Raw genomic sequence first — 19,440 nt, forward strand, 5'->3', positions numbered from 1 at the left:
CAAAGGTGATTCTTTAGAAACCCTTTTGATGCTAATGTATTTATTTATAGACTGTAACTAATCATATGAGATTAAATAGTCAGTAAAGAAATAAACCTGTTTTGCGTAAGTTCTGATGACTTCTTTCTTTTTAGTGTAGCTATCGTAATTTACAACAAAACACGAAAAGTACTGGTCCTGGTGAAACAGTTCCGTCCAGGTGAGTACTACGATTTATTATTTTAAAAACTGTAAGGAGCATATTTGTGTGTGTTTAACTTAGTATAAACCGTGGATTTCTCTATTCTTGTTCAGTTTTTGCCATGTTATTTCACAATCAATTTACTCAGATATAATAATTTGTTTGTATTTCTGACAAACTCCCATTAATCTAATGGATAAATGCACAGACTGTGACGTAAATCTAAGTAAGTTATGGATGCGTATATTTTATTAGTAGAATAAAAGAATTCCATTGTAAATTTATGAATATCAAAATTAATGATACTGGCATAATGATACGGCCCACGTGTCTATGAAATCACGCACCATTTGAAGGGAGAATCGCTTCACAATTTTTGGTAAGAGATTGTTTTAGAGCTTACACATTGGGGTGACGTTTAGCACAGGCCATCCTCTCCAATTCATGCTACAAGCTATAGTCCAGCGGACAAAAGTTTGGACTCCCAGCCGACCAATCCACACAGCTGCTGGAAAGTGAGAGACAGTTTGCGAGTTACTTTTATGATGTTTTCACCTTGTACAGAGAAACAGAGCATTGAAAAGCTTAATGTTTGTTTTTAAAGAGTGTTGTTAAGTGGTTTCAGTACACTGTGCAACACATCTTGCTAGTATCATTTGCCGATGTTTTTGTCCCTTGTTTACAAAAATGAAGATCTGTAACTCTTTCATAACTTACTATCTATCGCACCACTATTGAAACCTCATAATGGCCTCTTCAAGTCCTTCAGAATCGAATGGCAGCTTCAGAACCTTCTTTCGAGTTTCGCGCAAAAATTCTATGAATTTGGCTCTTGTAAGTTTCGTGTATTTAGAATAACTTTTCGTCCGTAAACAGAATCTGACAATGGGGTTCGCAGCGTACCTCACCAGCAAGGCATTTGATTCTGTCTGTCTTTCTCTGTCTCTCTCGTGAGCCTCGAAGGGGAAGTTAGAAGAATTCCTGTTATACAGTGATAGGCACGCATTTACATATATTCACGAATAGAATATGACATTGATTTGGGGCATATTTTCCTTTCTTAGGTCATGAATTTTTATTTCGTACAGGATTTCGAGAGATTCTGACCTTGAAGACTTAAATGGTCTATGAAATTCGCACAGTGCGTGGTGTATCAGACCTTGGCTTGGATTGTGTTGACTTAATTGAATTGCAGTAGTCCTGTGGACGTTTTTTTGTTTCTTTGTTTTGTTTGTTAAGTCCATGCTTTTTCAGAGGAACGTTGGTACATCATAGCCAGCTTTGTACAAACCGATAATTGTTGTGTGTTTTTGTTTTGTCTCTAGTCCATTTTATTTATTGACGCAATTGAGTCTTTTCCACTTGCAAAGTAAAGTTGAATATAAGTACTCAAATTATTTTTTGTACTTATTTATTTTTCTTAATTGTTTCGTAAATTTATTTAATGGAATTGTTACAATTTTATTCAAATTATTATATTTTTCTGTTATTCTGTTAGCAATTATTGTTCCATTCCTCATTTATGCCTGTTGTTATTTTAGTTGAATGTCGAATAATTTTAAATTGTAATAAATTTGTAGGTTTAGAAAAGTACTAAAAGAGAATTATATTAATTGCTACATTTAGAAATGTTTTGGAGTATCTATATGGGTGTGACAAGATTTATGGCAGTATTAGCTATATTTCTTATTTTCTGTTACAGATAACTGTAGAAATATTTATTTTGTTAAAAAAGAGAAAAGTACCAAACAGTCAGGCCACATGTCTATGAAATTACGCACCATTTGAAGGGAGAATCGGTTCACAATTTCAGAAAAAGATTGTTTTAGAGCGTATATATTGAGGTGACGCTTAGCACAAGCTATCCCTTTCAATTCATGCTGGAGACCCGGGTTCGATTCCCGGAGGGAGCTCATGTGGTTCTAATTCCACGTTAATCAGTAGGTCCACGTCTCATATAGTCTCGCTGCTGAACGGGACTTTAAACTCATAATCAACTCAACTCAACTCAATTCATGCTGAACTGAGAGACATAGTCATTGAGGTACTTTTGTGGTGTTTGGGATGTGTGTGTGAAAAAAAAAAGCAACACTGATATGTTTTAGTTTTCACTAAATCTTTGCTTATTCAAGTTTTCTTACTGTTGCAGCTGTGTTCGTGAACTCCGTTCAAGAAAAGCTCGTAGAAGGACAGCAGATAGACACAAAACAGTATCCTCCAGAGAATGGAATAACATTCGAATGGTGTGCCGGAATTGTGGACAAGGATAAACCTTGGATCGAAATTGCAAGGGATGAAGTAATGGAAGAATGTGGATATGATGTTCCCATTCAAAACTTCGAAGAGATAATCTCCTACCGGTAAGCTGAAACTATCAAGCAGAATTATCAATAGAAGAAATTGATAGATAAAATGTAAGTAAAAAGCTAATAGTCACTGAAAAAAAAATAACTAGGAAGTACTTTCGAAGAACATTGTCTTCATCTTCAGCCCTAGGCACACTTCGAAAAGGATTTAAACCATAGAAAAGAAAATAGGATTGGTAAAAATGGTTAAAAGGAATTTTAAAAATATGCAAAGCAAAAAGGTTCTTGTTACTAGAAATAGGCATATGTTAGTTTTAATTCACTTGTCACTATTCACTGCTTTTTTTCTTTTCTTTTCTTTCTTTTTCTTTTTTTTTTTTTTTTTTTCATTCATTCATTTCCTTCCAGACTGCGGAAATGAGTAGTAAAATCACTGCTCCAAATGCCATTTATATCACCTTTATCTAAATTGAGTGTCGGTTTCTCCTTATGAATGTAATAAGGCTCTTTAATTTTCCGTTCGGTTGCTGTTTTTGCTTTTTTGATCAAGCATGAATTAGCAGTGTTGTGGTTATTGTCTTTGAGATGCGATACCAATCCAGATAATTGTTATAAGCTACAAGATTTGGATGTGTGAATGTGTTCAGTGATTCTGGTACAAATACTCCTTTTTGTTTGGCCTATATATATATTTGGTCACATTGACATTTAACCCGATAGACGCCGCTACTTTGTTGGGGATCAGTAAAAAAATATTTAAAATTTATATATTTTTTGATAGATTTAGAAGGAACTTCGGAGACCTTGATGTTATATTTATGCAATGCATTCTTAATTTTTGACGAAATACGTGGAACCAGAGGGACACCAATCCATTTGTCAATCTCGGCGTTTGTTGTAGGCTGATGGTGGCTGACGACATTATTAACATATGTCTCTTTCTAGTGACAAGAAAACTTTTGCTTTGCACATTTTTAAAATTCCTTTTAACCATTTTTATCTATCCATATTTTCTTTTCTATGGTTTAAATCCTTTTCGAAGTGTGCCCAGCCTGAAGATGAAGACGATGTTCTTCGAAAGTACTTCTTAGTGATGTGGTTTGTTTCTTGTAGTGACTATTAGCCTTTTATTTACATTTTTCTAATTATCACCGCTCGCAATACAGTGATAAGAAAAATTTGATATTTGGATTAGCAGGGAATTTATTAGTTCGCTGGACGGATGCTGTATAATTAAGCTATTAGCGGCACTATAAGTTTTTCTGTATTAATGTATATTCTAGTAATGTACTAAATCTTGGTTAATTGGCAGAAAATTATCTATTCATTGTTCAGAATCATCGGAGCTATTTAATATAAGAGTAAAATTTTTATCTGAATAGTGTAATTTCTGTTTTGTTTGAGGGATTGCTTCGTTATCTAAAGTTCTGCTAACTTCCGTTATTATTATTATTATTATTATTATTATTATTATTATTATTATTATTATTATTATTATTATTATTATAAAGTAAAGGCTAATTTGTAATTGGTTTGTTTAATTGGATTCGAATTGCGTAAATTTGCTCCGAGAATCAAATTGGGGTTTCCAAATAAAAGGCATTTGGCGACGACGAAGCTCTTTTACCTGAAGGATCAAAAAGTATTTTCTGTGAAGGTCTCGTGTGAATCGTATTTTCGAAGAAAAAATTTAATCCTTTTCTCAGTATGACTTTCCGTAAATTTATTGGAACCTTTGATTTTTTTCTTTCAGATCAGGTGTTGGCATCATGGGACACAAAAGCACTTTGTACTATGTAGAAGTGGAAGATTGCATGAAAAAAACTAAAGGTATTTTATTTTTGTTTTCATTGAACAAGAGAACTAAATTGGTCTGTTTATATCAGGGATTCCAACCTTTTTTAGATTCGCAGTTCTTTGAGAAGAAAATAAATCTTCTATGTCATCATAATCTTTTCTGAGAAATTCAAGGCTTTTTTTTTTTAACTTTGCTGCCATTTAAAAAGGATAGGTTAATTCTTTCCTCTTTCCGATATTACACCCTGCTCCCGCCAAGTGAACTTTGTGGTGGACAAACACCGTGTGCGTGGGTTTTCTCGGGGTTCTCCCGTTTCCTCCCACTTTCTTCATTCCACCATTTCATTCATTACTCATCATCACCGTCTCCTTTAGCCTAACCGGCATAACCGTGGGACGTAAAACTAAAAATTTCATTTCATTTCATTTCATTTTCCGATATTACAGATGGCGAAAATAAAAGGTCAGCTTTTACTTACAGACGATGAAAATTTTTTATCCTTATCTTTAAATTTGACTCTTAGAACTTCAGTACTCCAGGTCACTCCTGGGGAAAAGGGGCCACGGTGTTTGAATGGTAGTACGGTCACCCCGGGTACTAGGGGTTTCCTGGTTGGATGTCAGTCCATATGAGTTTGTGGTGGACAACATCATGCCCGTGGGCTTTCTAAGTCTTCTCCCGTTTCCTTTCACAATATCCCAGCATTTTTTTCATAACACAGCCCCCCCCCCCCCACACACACACACATATACACAAATAAATAAATGTTCTGTAAATCGGATCCCAGGGTATGGATTCGATGTATTATGTTACACAAAATCCAAATTTCGAAGCCCAGAATGATTGACTCTGTCAATTTTTAATGGGCGAAAAACTTGACCGATTTTGGATAAGAAAGATACACGTAACATAGCCATATAAAAATAAATAAATAAAATAAAATAAAGTTCTGTGCAGTGGATCCCAGAGTATGGATTCGATGTATTATGTTACACAGAATCCAAATTTTGAAACTCCGGACGATTAACCATGTCAGTTTTTTTTTTTATGGACAAATAAACTTGAGCGATTCTGAATAGAGAGGACACACGTTTTACGCTATAAAAAATTGACACGGTCGCCCTAGGGTTTGAAATTCGGATTCTTTGTAACAAAATACATTTGAGTACATACCCTTAGAGTCCTCTGCAAAGTTTTTTGTATGACTGTGTTACGTATATCTTCCCTATTCAAAATCGCTCAAGTTTTTCGCCTATAAAGAAAAGTGACACGGTCAATCGTCCTGAGGTTTTGAAATTTGGTTTCTGTGTAACAAAATACATCGAAATCCATACCCTGGGGTACGCTACACAGATTTTTTTTTTTTTTTTTGTATGGTTGTGTCGCGTCTATTCTCCCTATCTAAAATCACTAGTTTTTCGCCCATAAAAAAGATGACACAATCAATCGTCCTGGGGCTTCGAAATGTGAATTCTGTGTAACAAAATACATCGAATCCATGGCCTGGGGTACGCTACACAGAACTTTTTTTTTCTGTATGGCTGTGTTACGTGTATCTTCTCTATTCAAAATCGCTCAAGTTTTTCGTCTATAAAGAAAAGTGACACGGTCAATCGCCCTGGGGTTTCGAAATTTGGTTTCTGTGTAACAAAATACATCGAATCCATACCCTGGGATACGCTACACAGAACTTTTTTTTTTCTGTATTGTTGTGTTACGTGTATTCTCCCTATCTAAAATCGCTAATTTTTCGCCCATAAAAAAGATGACACAATCAATCGTCCTGGGGCTTCGAAATGTGAATTCTGTGTAACAAAATACATCGAATCCATGGCCTGGGGTACGCTACACAGAACTTTTTTTTTCTGTATGGTTGTGTTACGTGTATTCTCCCTATCTAAAATCGCTAGTTTTTCGCCCATAAAAAAGATGACACAGTCAATCGTCCTGGGGCTTCGAAATGTGAATTCTGTGTAACAAAATACATCGAATCCATGGCCTGGGGTACGCTACACAGAACTTTTTTTTTCTGTATGGTTGTGTTACGTGTATTCTCCCTATCTAAAATCGCTAGTTTTTCGCCCATAAAAAAGATGACACAGTCAATCGTCCTGGGGCTTCGAAATGTGAATTCTGTGTAACAAAATACATCGAATCCATGGCCTGGGGTACGCTACACAGAACTTTTTTTTTTCTGTATGGTTGTGTTACGTGTATTCTCCCTATCTAAAATCGCTAGTTTTTCGCCCATAAAAAAGATGACACAATCAATCGTCCTGGGGCTTCGAAATGTGAATTCTGTGTAACAAAATACATCGAATCCATGGCCTGGGGTACGCTACACAGAACTTTTTTCTTGTATGGCTGTGTTACCTGTATCTTCCCTATTCAAATTCGCTCAAGTTTTTCGCCTATAAAGAAAAGTGACACGGTCAATCGCCCTGGGGTTTCGAAATTTGGTTTCTGTGTAACAAAATACATCGAATCCATACCCTGGGGTACGCTACACAGAACTTTTTTTTTCTGTATGGTTGTGTTACGTGTATTCTCCCTATCTAAAATCGCTAGTTTTTCGCCCATAAAAAAGATGACACAATCAATCGTCCTGGGGCTTCGAAATGTGAATTCTGTGTAACAAAATACATCGAATCCATGGCCTGGGGTACGCTACACAGAACTTTTTTTTCTGTACGGTTGTGTTACGTGTATTCTCCCTATCTAAAATCGCTAGTTTTTCGCCCATAAAAAAGATGACACAGTCAATCGTCCTGGGGCTTCGAAATGTGAATTCTGTGTAACAAAATACATCGAATCCATGGCCTGGGGTACGCTACACAGAACTTTTTTTTTCTGTATGGTTCTGTTACGTGTATTCTCCCTATCTAAAATCGCTAGTTTTTCGCCCATAAAAAAGATGACACAATCAATCGTCCTGGGGCTTCGAAATGTGAATTCTGTGTAACAAAATACATCGAATCTATACCCTGGAGTACGCTACACAGATCTTTTTTTTTTGTATGGCTGTGTTACGTGTATTTTCCCTATTCAAAATCGCTGAAGTTTTTCGCCTATAAAGAAAAGTGACACGGTCAGTCGCCCTGGGGTTTCGAAATTTGGTTTCTGTGTAACAAATTACATCGAATCCATACCCTGGGGTACGCTACACACAACTTTTTTTTCTGTATGGTTGTGTTACGTGTATTCTCCCTATCTAAAATCGCTAGTTTTTCGCCCATAAAATAGATGACACAATCAATCGTCCTGGGGCTTCGAAATGTGAATTCTGTGTAACAAAATGCATCGAATCTATACCCTGGGGTACGCTACACAGAACTTTTTTTTTCTGTATGGCTGTGTTACGTGTATCTTCCCTATTCAAAATCGCTCAAGTTTTTCGCCTATAAAGAAAAGTGACACGGTCAATCGCCCTGGGGTTTCGAAATTTGGTTTCTGTGTAACAAAATACATCGAATCCATACCCTGGGATACGCTACACAGAACTTTTTTTTTTGTATGGTCGTGTTACGTGTATTCTCCCTATCTAAAATCGCTAGTTTTTCGCCCATAAAAAAATTGACACGATCGATCGTCCTGGGGCTTCGAAATGTGAATTCTGTGTAACAAAATACATCGAATCCATACCCTGGGGTACGCTACACAGAACTTTTTTTTCTGTATGGTTGTGTTACGTGTATTCTCCCTGTCTAAAATCGCTAGTTTTTCGCCCATAAAAAAGATGACACAATCAATCGTCCTGGGGCTTCGAAATGTGAATTCTGTGTAACAAAATACATCGAATCTATACCCTGGGGTACGCTACACAGAACTTTTTTCTTGTATGGCTGTGTTACGTGTATCTTCCCTATTCAAAATCGCTCAAGTTTTTCGCCTATAAAGAAAAGTGACCCGTTCAATCGCCCTGGGGCTTCGAAATTTGGTTTCTGTGTAACAAAATACATCGAATCCATACCCTGGGGTACGCTACACAGAACTTTTTTTTTCTGTATGGTTGTGTTACGTGTATTCTCCCTATCTAAAATCGCTAGTTTTTCGCCCATAAAAAAGATGACACAGTCAATCGTCCTGGGGCTTCGAAATGTGAATTCTGTGTAACAAAATACATCGAATCCATACCCTGGGGTACGCTACACAGAACTTTTTTTTTCTGTATGGTTGTGTTACGTGTATTCTCCCTATCTAAAATCGCTAGTTTTTCGCGCATAAAAAAGATGACACAATCAATAGTCCTGGGGCTTCGAAATGTGAATTCTGTGTAACAAAATACCTCGAATCCATGGCCTGGGGTACGCTACACAGAACTTTTTTCTTGTATGGCTGTGTTACCTCTATCTTCCCTATTCAAAATCGCTCAAGTTTTTCGCCTATAAAGAAAAGTGACACGGTCAATCGCCCTGGGGTTTCGAAATTTGGTTTCTGTGTAACAAAATACATCGAATCCATACCCTGGGGTACGCTACACAGAACTTTTTTTTTCTGTATGGTTGTGTTACGTGTATTCTCCCTATCTAAAGTCGCTAGTTTTTCGCCCATAAAAAAGATGACACAATCAATCGTCCTGGGGCTTCGAAATGTGAATTCTGTGTAACAAAATACATCGAATCCATGGCCTGGGGTACGCTACACAGAACTTTTTTCTTGTATGGCTGTGTTACCTGTATCTTCCCTATTCAAAATCGCTCAAGTTTTTCGCCTATAAAGAAAAGTGACCCGGTCAATCGCCCTGGGGCTTCGAAATTTGGTTTCTGTGTAACAAAATACATTCGAATCCATACCCTGGGGTACGCTACACACAACTTTTTTTTCTGTATGGTTGTGTTACGTGTATTCTCCCTATCTAAAATCGCTAGTTTTTCTCCCATAAAAAAGATGACACAATCAATCGTCCTGGGGCTTCGAAATGTGAATTCTGTGTAACAAAATACATCGAATCCATGGCCTGGGGTACGCTACACAGAACTTTTTTCTTGTATGGCTGTGTTACCTGTATCTTCCCTATTCAAAATCGCTCAAGTTTTTCGCCTATAAAGAAAAGTGACACGGTCAATCGCCCTGGGGTTTCGAAATTTGGTTTCTGTGTAACAAAATACATCGAATCCATACCCTGGGGTACGCTACACAGAACTTTTTTTTTCTGTATGGTTGTGTTACGTGTATTCTCCCTATCTAAAATCGCTAGTTTTTCGCCCATAAAAAAGATGACACGATCAATCGTCCTGGGGCTTCGAAATGTGAATTCTGTGTAACAAAATACATCGAATCCATGGCCTGGGGTACGCTACACAGAACTTTTTTCTTGTATGGCTGTGGTACGTGTATCTTCCCTATTCAAAATCGCTCAAGTTTTTCGCCTATAAAGAAAAGTGACCCGGTCAATCGCCCTGGGGCTTCGAAATTTGGTTTCTGTGTAACAAAATACATCGAATCCATACCCTGGGGTACGCTACACACAACTTTTTTTTCTGTATGGTTGTGTTACGTGTATTCTCCCTATATAAAATCGCTAGTTTTTCTCCCATAAAAAAGATCACACAATCAATCGTCCTGGGGCTTCGAAATGTGAATTCTGTGTAACAAAATACATCGAATCTATACCCTGGGGTACGCTACACAGAACTTTTTTTTTTCTGTATGGCTGTGTTACGTGTATCTTCCCTATTCAAAATCGCTCAAGTTTTTCGCCTATAAAGAAAAGTGACACGGTCAATCGCCCTGGGGTTTCGAAATTTGGTTTCTGTGTAACAACATACATCGAATCCATACCCTGGGATACGCTACACAGAACTTTTTTTTTTGTATGGTCGTGTTACGTGTATTCTCCCTATCTAAAATCGCTAGTTTTTCGCCCATAAAAAATTTGACACGATCGATCGTCCTGGGGCTTCGAAATGTGAATTCTGTGTAACAAAATACATCGAATCCATACCCTGGGGTACGCTACACAGAACTTTTTTTTCTGTATGGTTGTGTTACGTGTATTCTCCCTATCTAAAATCGCTAGTTTTTCGCGCATAAAAAAGATGACACAATCAATCGTCCTGGGGCTTCGAAATGTGAATTCTGTGTAACAAAATACATCGAATCTATACCCTGGGGTACGCTACACAGAACTTTTTTCTTGTATGGCTGTATTACGTGTATCTTCCCTATTCAAAATTGTTCAAGTTTTTCGCCTATAAAGAAAAGTGACCCGGTCAATCGCCCTGGGGCTTCGAAATTTGGTTTCTGTGTAACAAAATACATCGAATCCATACCCTGGGGTACGCTACACAGAACTTTTTTTTTCTGTATGGTTGTGTTACGTGTATTCTCCCTATCTAAAATCGCTAGTTTTTCGCCCATAAAAAAGATGACACAATCAATCCTCCTGGGGCTTCGAAATGTGAATTCTGTGTAACAAAATACATCGAATCTATACTCTGGAGTACGCTACACAGATCTTTTTTTTTTTTTTTTGTATGGCTGTGTTACGTGTATTTTCCCTATTCAAAATCGCTGAAGTTTTTCGCCTATAAAGAAAAGTGACACGGTCAGTCGCCCTGGGGTTTCGAAATTTGGTTTCTGTGTAACAAAATACATCGAATCCATACCCTGGGGTACGCTACACACAACTTTTTTCTTGTATGGCTGTGTTACCTGTATCTTCCCTATTCAAAATCGCTCAAGTTTTTCGCCTATAAAGAAAAGTGACACGGTCAATCGCCCTGGGGTTTCGAAATTTGGTTTCTGTGTAACAAAATACATCGAATCTATACCCTGGGGTACGCTACACAGAACTTTTTTTTTCTGTATGGTTGTGTTACGTGTATTCTCCCTATCTAAAATCGCTAGTTTTTCGCCCATAAAAAAGATGACACAGTCAATCGTCCTGGGGCTTCGAAATGTGAATTCTGTGTAACAAAATACATCGAATCCATACCCTGGGGTACGCTACACAGAACTTTTTTTTCTGTATGGTTGTGTTACGTGTATTCTCCCTATCTAAAATCGCTAGTTTTTCGCCCATAAAAAAGATGACACAGTCAATCGTCCTGGGGCTTCGAAATGTGAATTCTGTGTAACAAAATACATCGAATCCATACCCTGGGGTACGCTACACACAACTTTTTTTTTCTGTATGGTTGTGTTACGTGTATTCTCCCTATCTAAAATCGCTAGTTTTTCGCCCATAAAATAGATGACACAATCAATCGTCCTGGGGCTTCGAAATGTGAATTCTGTGTAACAAAATACATCGAATCTATACCCTGGGGTACGCTACACAGAACTTTTTTTTTTCTGTATGGCTGTGTTACGTGTATCTTCCCTATTCAAAATTGCTCAAGTTTTTCGCCTATAAAGAAAAGTGACACGGTCAATCGCCCTGGGGTTTCGAAATTTGGTTTCTGTGTAACAAAATACATCGAATCCATACCCTGGGATACGCTACACAGAACTTTTTTTTTGTATGGTCGTGTTACGTGTATTCTCCCTATCTAAAATCGCTAGTTTTTCGCCCATAAAAAAATTGACACGATCGATCGTCCTGGGGCTTCGAAATGTGAATTCTGTGTAACAAAATACATCGAATCCATACCCTGGGGTACGCTACACAGAACTTTTTTTTCTGTATGGTTGTGTTACGTGTATTCTCCCTGTCTAAAATCGCTAGTTTTTCGCCCATAAAAAAGATGACACAATCAATCGTCCTGGGGCTTCGAAATGTGAATTCTGTGTAACAAAATACATCGAATCTATACCCTGGAGTACGCTACACAGAACTTTTTTCTTGTATGGCTGTGTTACGTGTATCTTCCCTATTCAAAATCGCTCAAGTTTTTCGCCTATAAAGAAAAGTGACCCGTTCAATCGCCCTGGGGCTTCGAAATTTGGTTTCTGTGTAACAAAATACATCGAATCTATACCCTGGGGTACGCTACACAGAACTTTTTTTTTCTGTATGGTTGTGTTACGTGTATTCTCCCTATCTAAAATCGCTAGTTTTTCGCCCATAAAAAAGATGACACAGTCAATCGTCCTTGGGCTTCGAAATGTGAATTCTGTGTAACAAAATACATCGAATCCATACCCTGGGGTACGCTACACAGAACTTTTTTTTCTGTATAGTTGTGTTACGTGTATTCTCCCTATCTAAAATCGCTAGTTTTTCGCCCATAAAATAGATGACACAATCAATCGTCCTGGGGCTTCGAAATGTGAATTCTGTGTAGCAAAATACATCGAATCTATACCCTGGGGTACGCTACACAGAACTTTTTTTTTCTGTATGGCTGTGTTACGTGTATCTTCCCTATTCAAAATCGCTCAAGTTTTTCGCCTATAAAGAAAAGTGACACGGTCAATCGCCCTGGGGTTTCGAAATTTGGTTTCTGTGTAACAAAATACATCGAATCCATACCCTGGGATACGCTACACAGAACTTTTTTTTTGTATGGTCGTGTTACGTGTATTCTCCCTATCTAAAATCGCTAGTTTTTCGCCCATAAAAAAATTGACACGATCGATCGTCCTGGGGCTTCGAAATGTGAATTCTGTGTAACAAAATACATCGAATCCATACCCTGGGGTACGCTACACAGAACTTTTTTTTCTGTATGGTTGTGTTACGTGTATTCTCCCTGTCTAAAATCGCTAGTTTTTCGCCCATAAAAAAGATGACACAATCAATCGTCCTGGGGCTTCGAAATGTGAATTCTGTGTAACAAAATACATCGAATCTATACCCTGGGGTACGCTACACAGAACTTTTTTCTTGTATGGCTGTGTTACGTGTATCTTCCCTATTCAAAATCGCTCAAGTTTTTCGCCTATAAAGAAAAGTGACCCGTTCAATCGCCCTGGGGCTTCGAAATTTGGTTTCTGTGTAACAAAATACATCGAATCCATACCCTGGGGTACGCTACACAGAACTTTTTTTTTCTGTATGGTTGTGTTACGTGTATTCTCCCTATCTAAAATCGCTAGTTTTTCGCCCATAAAAAAGATGACACAGTCAATCGTCCTGGGGCTTCGAAATGTGAATTCTGTGTAACAAAATACATCGAATCCATACCCTGGGGTACGCTACACAGAACTTTTTTTTTCTGTATGGTTGTGTTACGTGTATTCTCCCTATCTAAAATCGCTAGTTTTTCGCGCATAAAAAAGATGACACAATCAATCGTCCTGGGGCTTCGAAATGTGAATTCTGTGTAACAAAATACATCGAATCCATGGCCTGGAGTACGCTACACAGAACTTTTTTCTTGTATGGCTGTGTTACCTGTATCTTCCCTATTCAAAATCGCTCAAGTTTTTCGCCTATAAAGAAAAGTGACACGGTCAATCGCCCTGGGGTTTCGAAATTTGGTTTCTGTGTAACAAAATACATCGAATCCATACCCTGGGGTACGCTACACAGAACTTTTTTTTTCTGTATGGTTGTGTTACGTGTATTCTCCCTATATAAAATCGCTAGTTTTTCGCCCATAAAAAAGATGACACAATCAATCGTCCTGGGGCTTCGAAATGTGAATTCTGTGTAACAAAATACATCGAATCCATGGCCTGGGGTACGCTACACAGAACTTTTTTCTTGTATGGCTGTGGTACGTGTATCTTCCCTATTCAAAATCGCTCAAGTTTTTCGCCTATAAAGAAAAGTGACCCGGTCAATCGCCCTGGGGCTTCGAAATTTGGTTTCTGTGTAACAAAATACATCGAATCCATACCCTGGGGTACGCTACACAGAACTTTTTTTTTCTGTATGGTTGTGTTACGTGTATTCTCCCTATCTAAAATCGCTAGTTTTTCGCCCATAAAAAAGATGACACAATCAATCGTCCTGGGGCTTCGAAATGTGAATTCTGTGTAACAAAATACATCAAATCTATACTCTGGAGTACGCTACACAGATCTTTTTTTTTTTGTATGGCTGTGTTACGTGTATTTTCCCTATTCAAAATCGCTAAAGTTTTTCGCCTATAAAGAAAAGTGACACGGTCAGTCGCCCTGGGGTTTCGAAATTTGGTTTCTGTGTAACAAAATACATCGAATCCATACCCTGGGGTACGCTACACACAACTTTTTTCTTGTATGGCTGTGTTACCTGTATCTTCCCTATTCAAAATCGCTCAAGTTTTTCGCCTATAAAGAAAAGTGACACGGTCAATCGCCCTGGGGTTTCGAAATTTGGTTTCTGTGTAACAAAATACATCGAATCTATACCCTGGGGTACGCTACACAGAACTTTTTTCTTGTATGGCTGTGTTACCTGTATCTTCCCTATTCAAAATCGCTCAAGTTTTTCACCTATAAAGAAAAGTGACACGGTCAATCGCCCTGGGGTTTCGAAATTTGGTTTCTGTGTAACAAAATACATCGAATCCATACCCTGGGGTACGCTACACAGATTTTTTTTTTTTTGTATGGTTGTGTCGCGTCTATTCTCCCTATCTAAAATCGCTAGTTTTTCGCGCATAAAAAAGATGACACAATCAATCGTCCTGGGGCTTCGAAATGTGAATTCTGTGTAACAAAATACATCGAATCCATGGCCTGGGGTACGCTACACAGAACTTTTTTCTTGTATGGCGGTGTTACCTGTATCTTCCCTATTCAAAATCGCTCAAGTTTTTCGCCTATAAAGAAAAGTGACACGGTCAATCGCCCTGGGGTTTCGAAATTTGGTTTCTGTGTAACAAAATACATCGAATCCATACCCTGGGGTACGCTACACAGAACTTTTTTTTTCTGTATGGTTGTGTTACGTGTATTCTCCCTATCTAAAATCGCTAGTTTTTCGCCCATAAAAAAGATGACACAATCAATCGTCCTGGGGCTTCGAAATGTGAATTCTGTGTAACAAAATACATCGAATCCATGGCCTGGGGTACGCTACACAGAACTTTTTTCTTGTATGGCTGTGGTACGTGTATCTTCCCTATTCAAAATCGCTCAAGTTTTTCGCCTATAAAGAAAAGTGACCCGGTCAATCGCCCTGGGGCTTCGAAATTTGGTTTCTGTGTAACAAAATACATCGAATCCATACCCTGGGGTACGCTACACAGAACTTTTTTTTCTGTATGGTTGTGTTACGTGTATTCTCCCTATCTAAAATCGCTAGTTTTTCGCCCATAAAAAAGATCACACAATCAATCGTCCTGGGGCTTCGAAATGTGAATTCTGTGTAACAAAATACATCGAATCTATACCCTGGGGTACGCTACACAGAACTTTTTTCTTGTATGGCTGTGTTACGTGTATCTTCCCTATTCAAAATTGTTCAAGTTTTTCGCCTATAAAGAAAAGTGACCCGGTCAATCGCCCTGGGGCTTCGAAATTTGGTTTCTGTGTAACAAAATACATCGAATCCATACCCTGGGGTACGCTACACAGATTTTTTTTTTTTTTTTTGTATGGTTGTGTCGCGTCTATTCTCCCTATCTAAAATCGCTAGTTTTTCGCGCATAAAAAAGATGACACAATCAATCGTCCTGGGGCTTCGAAATGTGAATTCTGTGTAACAAAATACATCGAATCCATGGCCTGGGGTACGCTACACAGAACTTTTTTCTTGTATGGCGGTGTTACCTGTATCTTCCCTATTCAAAATCGCTCAAGTTTTTCGCCTATAAAGAAAAGTGACACGGTCAATCGCCCTGGGGTTTCGAAATTTGGTTTCTGTGTAACAAAATACATCGAATCCATACCCTGGGGTACGCTACACAGAACTTTTTTTTTCTGTATGGTTGTGTTACGTGTATTCTCCCTATCTAAAATCGCTAGTTTTTCGCCCATAAAAAAGATGACACAATCAATCGTCCTGGGGCTTCGAAATGTGAATTCTGTGTAACAAAATACATCGAATCCATGGCCTGGGGTACGCTACACAGAACTTTTTTCTTGTATGGCTGTGGTACGTGTATCTTCCCTATTCAAAATCGCTCAAGTTTTTCGCCTATAAAGAAAAGTGACCCGGTCAATCGCCCTGGGGCTTCGAAATTTGGTTTCTGTGTAACAAAATACATCGAATCCATACCCTGGGGTACGCTACACAGAACTTTTTTTTCTGTATGGTTGTGTTACGTGTATTCTCCCTATCTAAAATCGCTAGTTTTTCGCCCATAAAAAAGATCACACAATCAATCGTCCTGGGGCTTCGAAATGTGAATTCTGTGTAACAAAATACATCGAATCTATACCCTGGAGTACGCTACACAGATCTTTTTTTTTTTGTATGGCTGTGTTACGTGTATTTTCCCTATTCAAAATCGCTGAAGTTTTTCGCCTATAAAGAAAAGTGACACGGTCAGTCGCCCTGGGGTTTCGAAATTTGGTTTCTGTGTAACAAATTACATCGAATCCATACCCTGGGGTACGCTACACACAACTTTTTTTTCTGTATGGTTGTGTTACGTGTATTCTCCCTATCTAAAATCGCTAGTTTTTCGCCCGTAAAAAAGATGACACAATCAATCGTCCTGGGGCTTCGAAATGTGAATTCTGTGTAACAAAATACATCGAATCTATACCCTGGGGTACGCTACACATAACTTTTTTTTTCTGTATGGCTGTGTTACGTGTATCTTCCCTATTCAAAATCGCTCAAGTTTTTCGCCTATAAAGAAAAGTGACACGGTCAATCGCCCTGGGGTTTCGAAATTTGGTTTCTGTGTAACAAAATACATCGAATCCATACCCTGGGATACGCTACACAGAACTTTTTTTTTGTATGGTCGTGTTACGTGTATTCTCCCTATCTAAAATCGCTAGTTTTTCGCCCATAAAAAATTTGACACGATCGATCGTCCTGGGGCTTCGAAATGTGAATTCTGTGTAACAAAATACATCGAATCCATACCCTGGGGTACGCTACACAGAACTTTTTTTTTCTGTATGGTTGTGTTACGTGTATTCTCCCTATCTAAAATCGCTAGTTTTTCGCGCATAAAAAAGATGACACAATCAATCGTCCTGGGGCTTCGAAATGTGAATTCTGTGTAACAAAATACATCGAATCTATACCCTGGGGTACGCTACACAGAACTTTTTTCTTGTATGGCTGTGTTACGTGTATCTTCCCTATTCAAAATTGTTCAAGTTTTTCGCCTATAAAGAAAAGTGACCCGGTCAATCGCCCTGGGGCTTCGAAATTTGGTTTCTGTGTAACAAAATACATCGAATCCATACCCTGGGGTACGCTACACAGAACTTTTTTTTTCTGTATGGTTGTGTTACGTGTATTCTCCCTATCTAAAATCGCTAGTTTTTCGCCCATAAAAAAGATGACACAATCAATCCTCCTGGGGCTTCGAAATGTGAATTCTGTGTAACAAAATACATCGAATCTATACTCTGGAGTACGCTACACAGATCTTTTTTTTTTTTTTTTTTTTTTGTATGGCTGTGTTACGTGTATTTTCCCTATTCAAAATCGCTGAAGTTTTTCGCCTATAAAGAAAAGTGACACGGTCAGTCGCCCTGGGGTTTCGAAATTTGGTTTCTGTGTAACAAAATACATCGAATCCATACCCTGGGGTACGCTACACACAACTTTTTTCTTGTATGGCTGTGTTACCTGTATCTTCCCTATTCAAAATCGCTCAAGTTTTTCGCCTATAAAGAAGAGTGACACGGTCAATCGCCCTGGGGTTTCGAAATTTGGTTTCTGTGTAACAAAATACATCGAATCTATACCCTGGGGTACGCTACACAGAACTTTTTTTTTCTGTATGGTTGTGTTACGTGTATTCTCCCTATCTAAAATCGCTAGTTTTTCGCCCATAAAAAAGATGACACAGTCAATCGTCCTGGGGCTTCGAAATGTGAATTCTGTGTAACAAAATACATCGAATCCATACCCTGGGGTACGCTACACAGAACTTTTTTTTCTGTATGGTTGTGTTACGTGTATTCTCCCTATCTAAAATCGCTAGTTTTTCGCCCATAAAAAAGATGACACAATCAATCGTCCTGGGGCTTCGAAATGTGAATTCTGTGTAACAAAATACATCGAATCTATACCCTGGAGTACGCTACACAGATCTTTTTTTTTTTTTTTTGTATGGTTGTGTTACGTGTATTTTCCCTATTCAAAATCGCTCAAGTTTTTCGCCTATAAAGAAAAGTGACACGGTCAATCGCCCTGGGGTTTCGAAATTTGGTTTCTGTGTAACAAAATACATCGAATCCATACCCTGGGGTACGCTACACACAACTTTTTTTTCTGTATGGTTGTGTTACGTGTATTCTCCCTATCTAAAATCGCTAGTTTTTCGCCCATAAAAAAGATGAAACAATCAATCGTCCTGGGGCTTTGAAATGTGAATTCTGTGTAACAAAATACATCGTATCTATACCCTGGGGTACGCTACACAGAACTTTTTTTTTCTGTATGGCTGTGTTACGTGTATCTTCCCTATTCAAAATCGCTCAAGTTTTTCGCCTATAAAGAAAAGTGACACGGTCAATCGCCCTGGGGTTTCGAAATTTGGTTTCTGTGTAACAAAATACATCGAATCCATAACCTGGGATACGCTACACAGAACTTTTTTTTTTGTATGGTTGTGTTACGTGTATTCTCCCTATCTAAAATCGCTAGTTTTTCGCCCATAAAAAAGTTGACACGATCGATCGTCCTGGGGCTTCGAAATGTGAATTCTGTGTAACAAAATACATCGAATCCATACCCTGGGGTACGCTACACAGAACTTTTTTTTTTCTGTATGGTTGTGTTACGTGTATTCTCCCTATCTAAGACACAATCAATCGTCCTGGGGCTTCGAAATGTGAATTCTGTGTAACAAAATACATCGAATCTATTCCCTGGGGTACGCTACACAGAACTTTTTTCTTGTATGGCTGTGTTACCTGTATCTTCCCTATTCAAAATCGCTCAAGTTTTTCGCCTATAAAGAAAACTGACCCGGTCAATCGTCCTGGGGCTTCGAAATTTGGTTTCTGTGTAACAAAATACATCGAATCCATACCCTGGGGTACGCTACACAGAACTTTTTTTTTTCTGTATGGTTGTGTTACGTGTATTCTCCCTATCTAAAATCGCTAGTTTTTCGCCCATAAAAAAGATGACACAATCAATCGTCCTGGGGCTTCGAAATGTGAATTCTGTGTAACAAAATACATCGAATCCATACCCT

General features: G+C 38.3%; 1 protein-coding gene across 2 annotated transcripts in view; it reads left to right on the forward strand.

The window, feature by feature from the left end:
* Positions 1 to 19,440, forward strand: part of LOC145664002 (uridine diphosphate glucose pyrophosphatase NUDT14-like) — a 46,436-nt gene that overhangs the window by 12,142 nt on the left and 14,854 nt on the right. For both annotated transcript variants that reach the window (XR_014127311.1, XM_081730291.1), the window contains exons 4-6: positions 135 to 199; positions 2,331 to 2,541; positions 4,241 to 4,317. Coding sequence is in view for 1 of the 2 variants with exons in the window: in XM_081730291.1 (XP_081586417.1) it covers positions 135 to 199; positions 2,331 to 2,541; positions 4,241 to 4,317 (353 nt within the window). In the remaining variant the exon portion in view is untranslated. The remainder of the gene's footprint in view (positions 1 to 134; positions 200 to 2,330; positions 2,542 to 4,240; positions 4,318 to 19,440) is intronic.

This window comes from Thermobia domestica, chromosome 11 (assembly GCF_964235325.1).
Source record: "Thermobia domestica chromosome 11, izTheDome1.hap1.1, whole genome shotgun sequence".
Lineage (NCBI taxonomy): Eukaryota > Metazoa > Arthropoda > Insecta > Zygentoma > Lepismatidae > Thermobia > Thermobia domestica.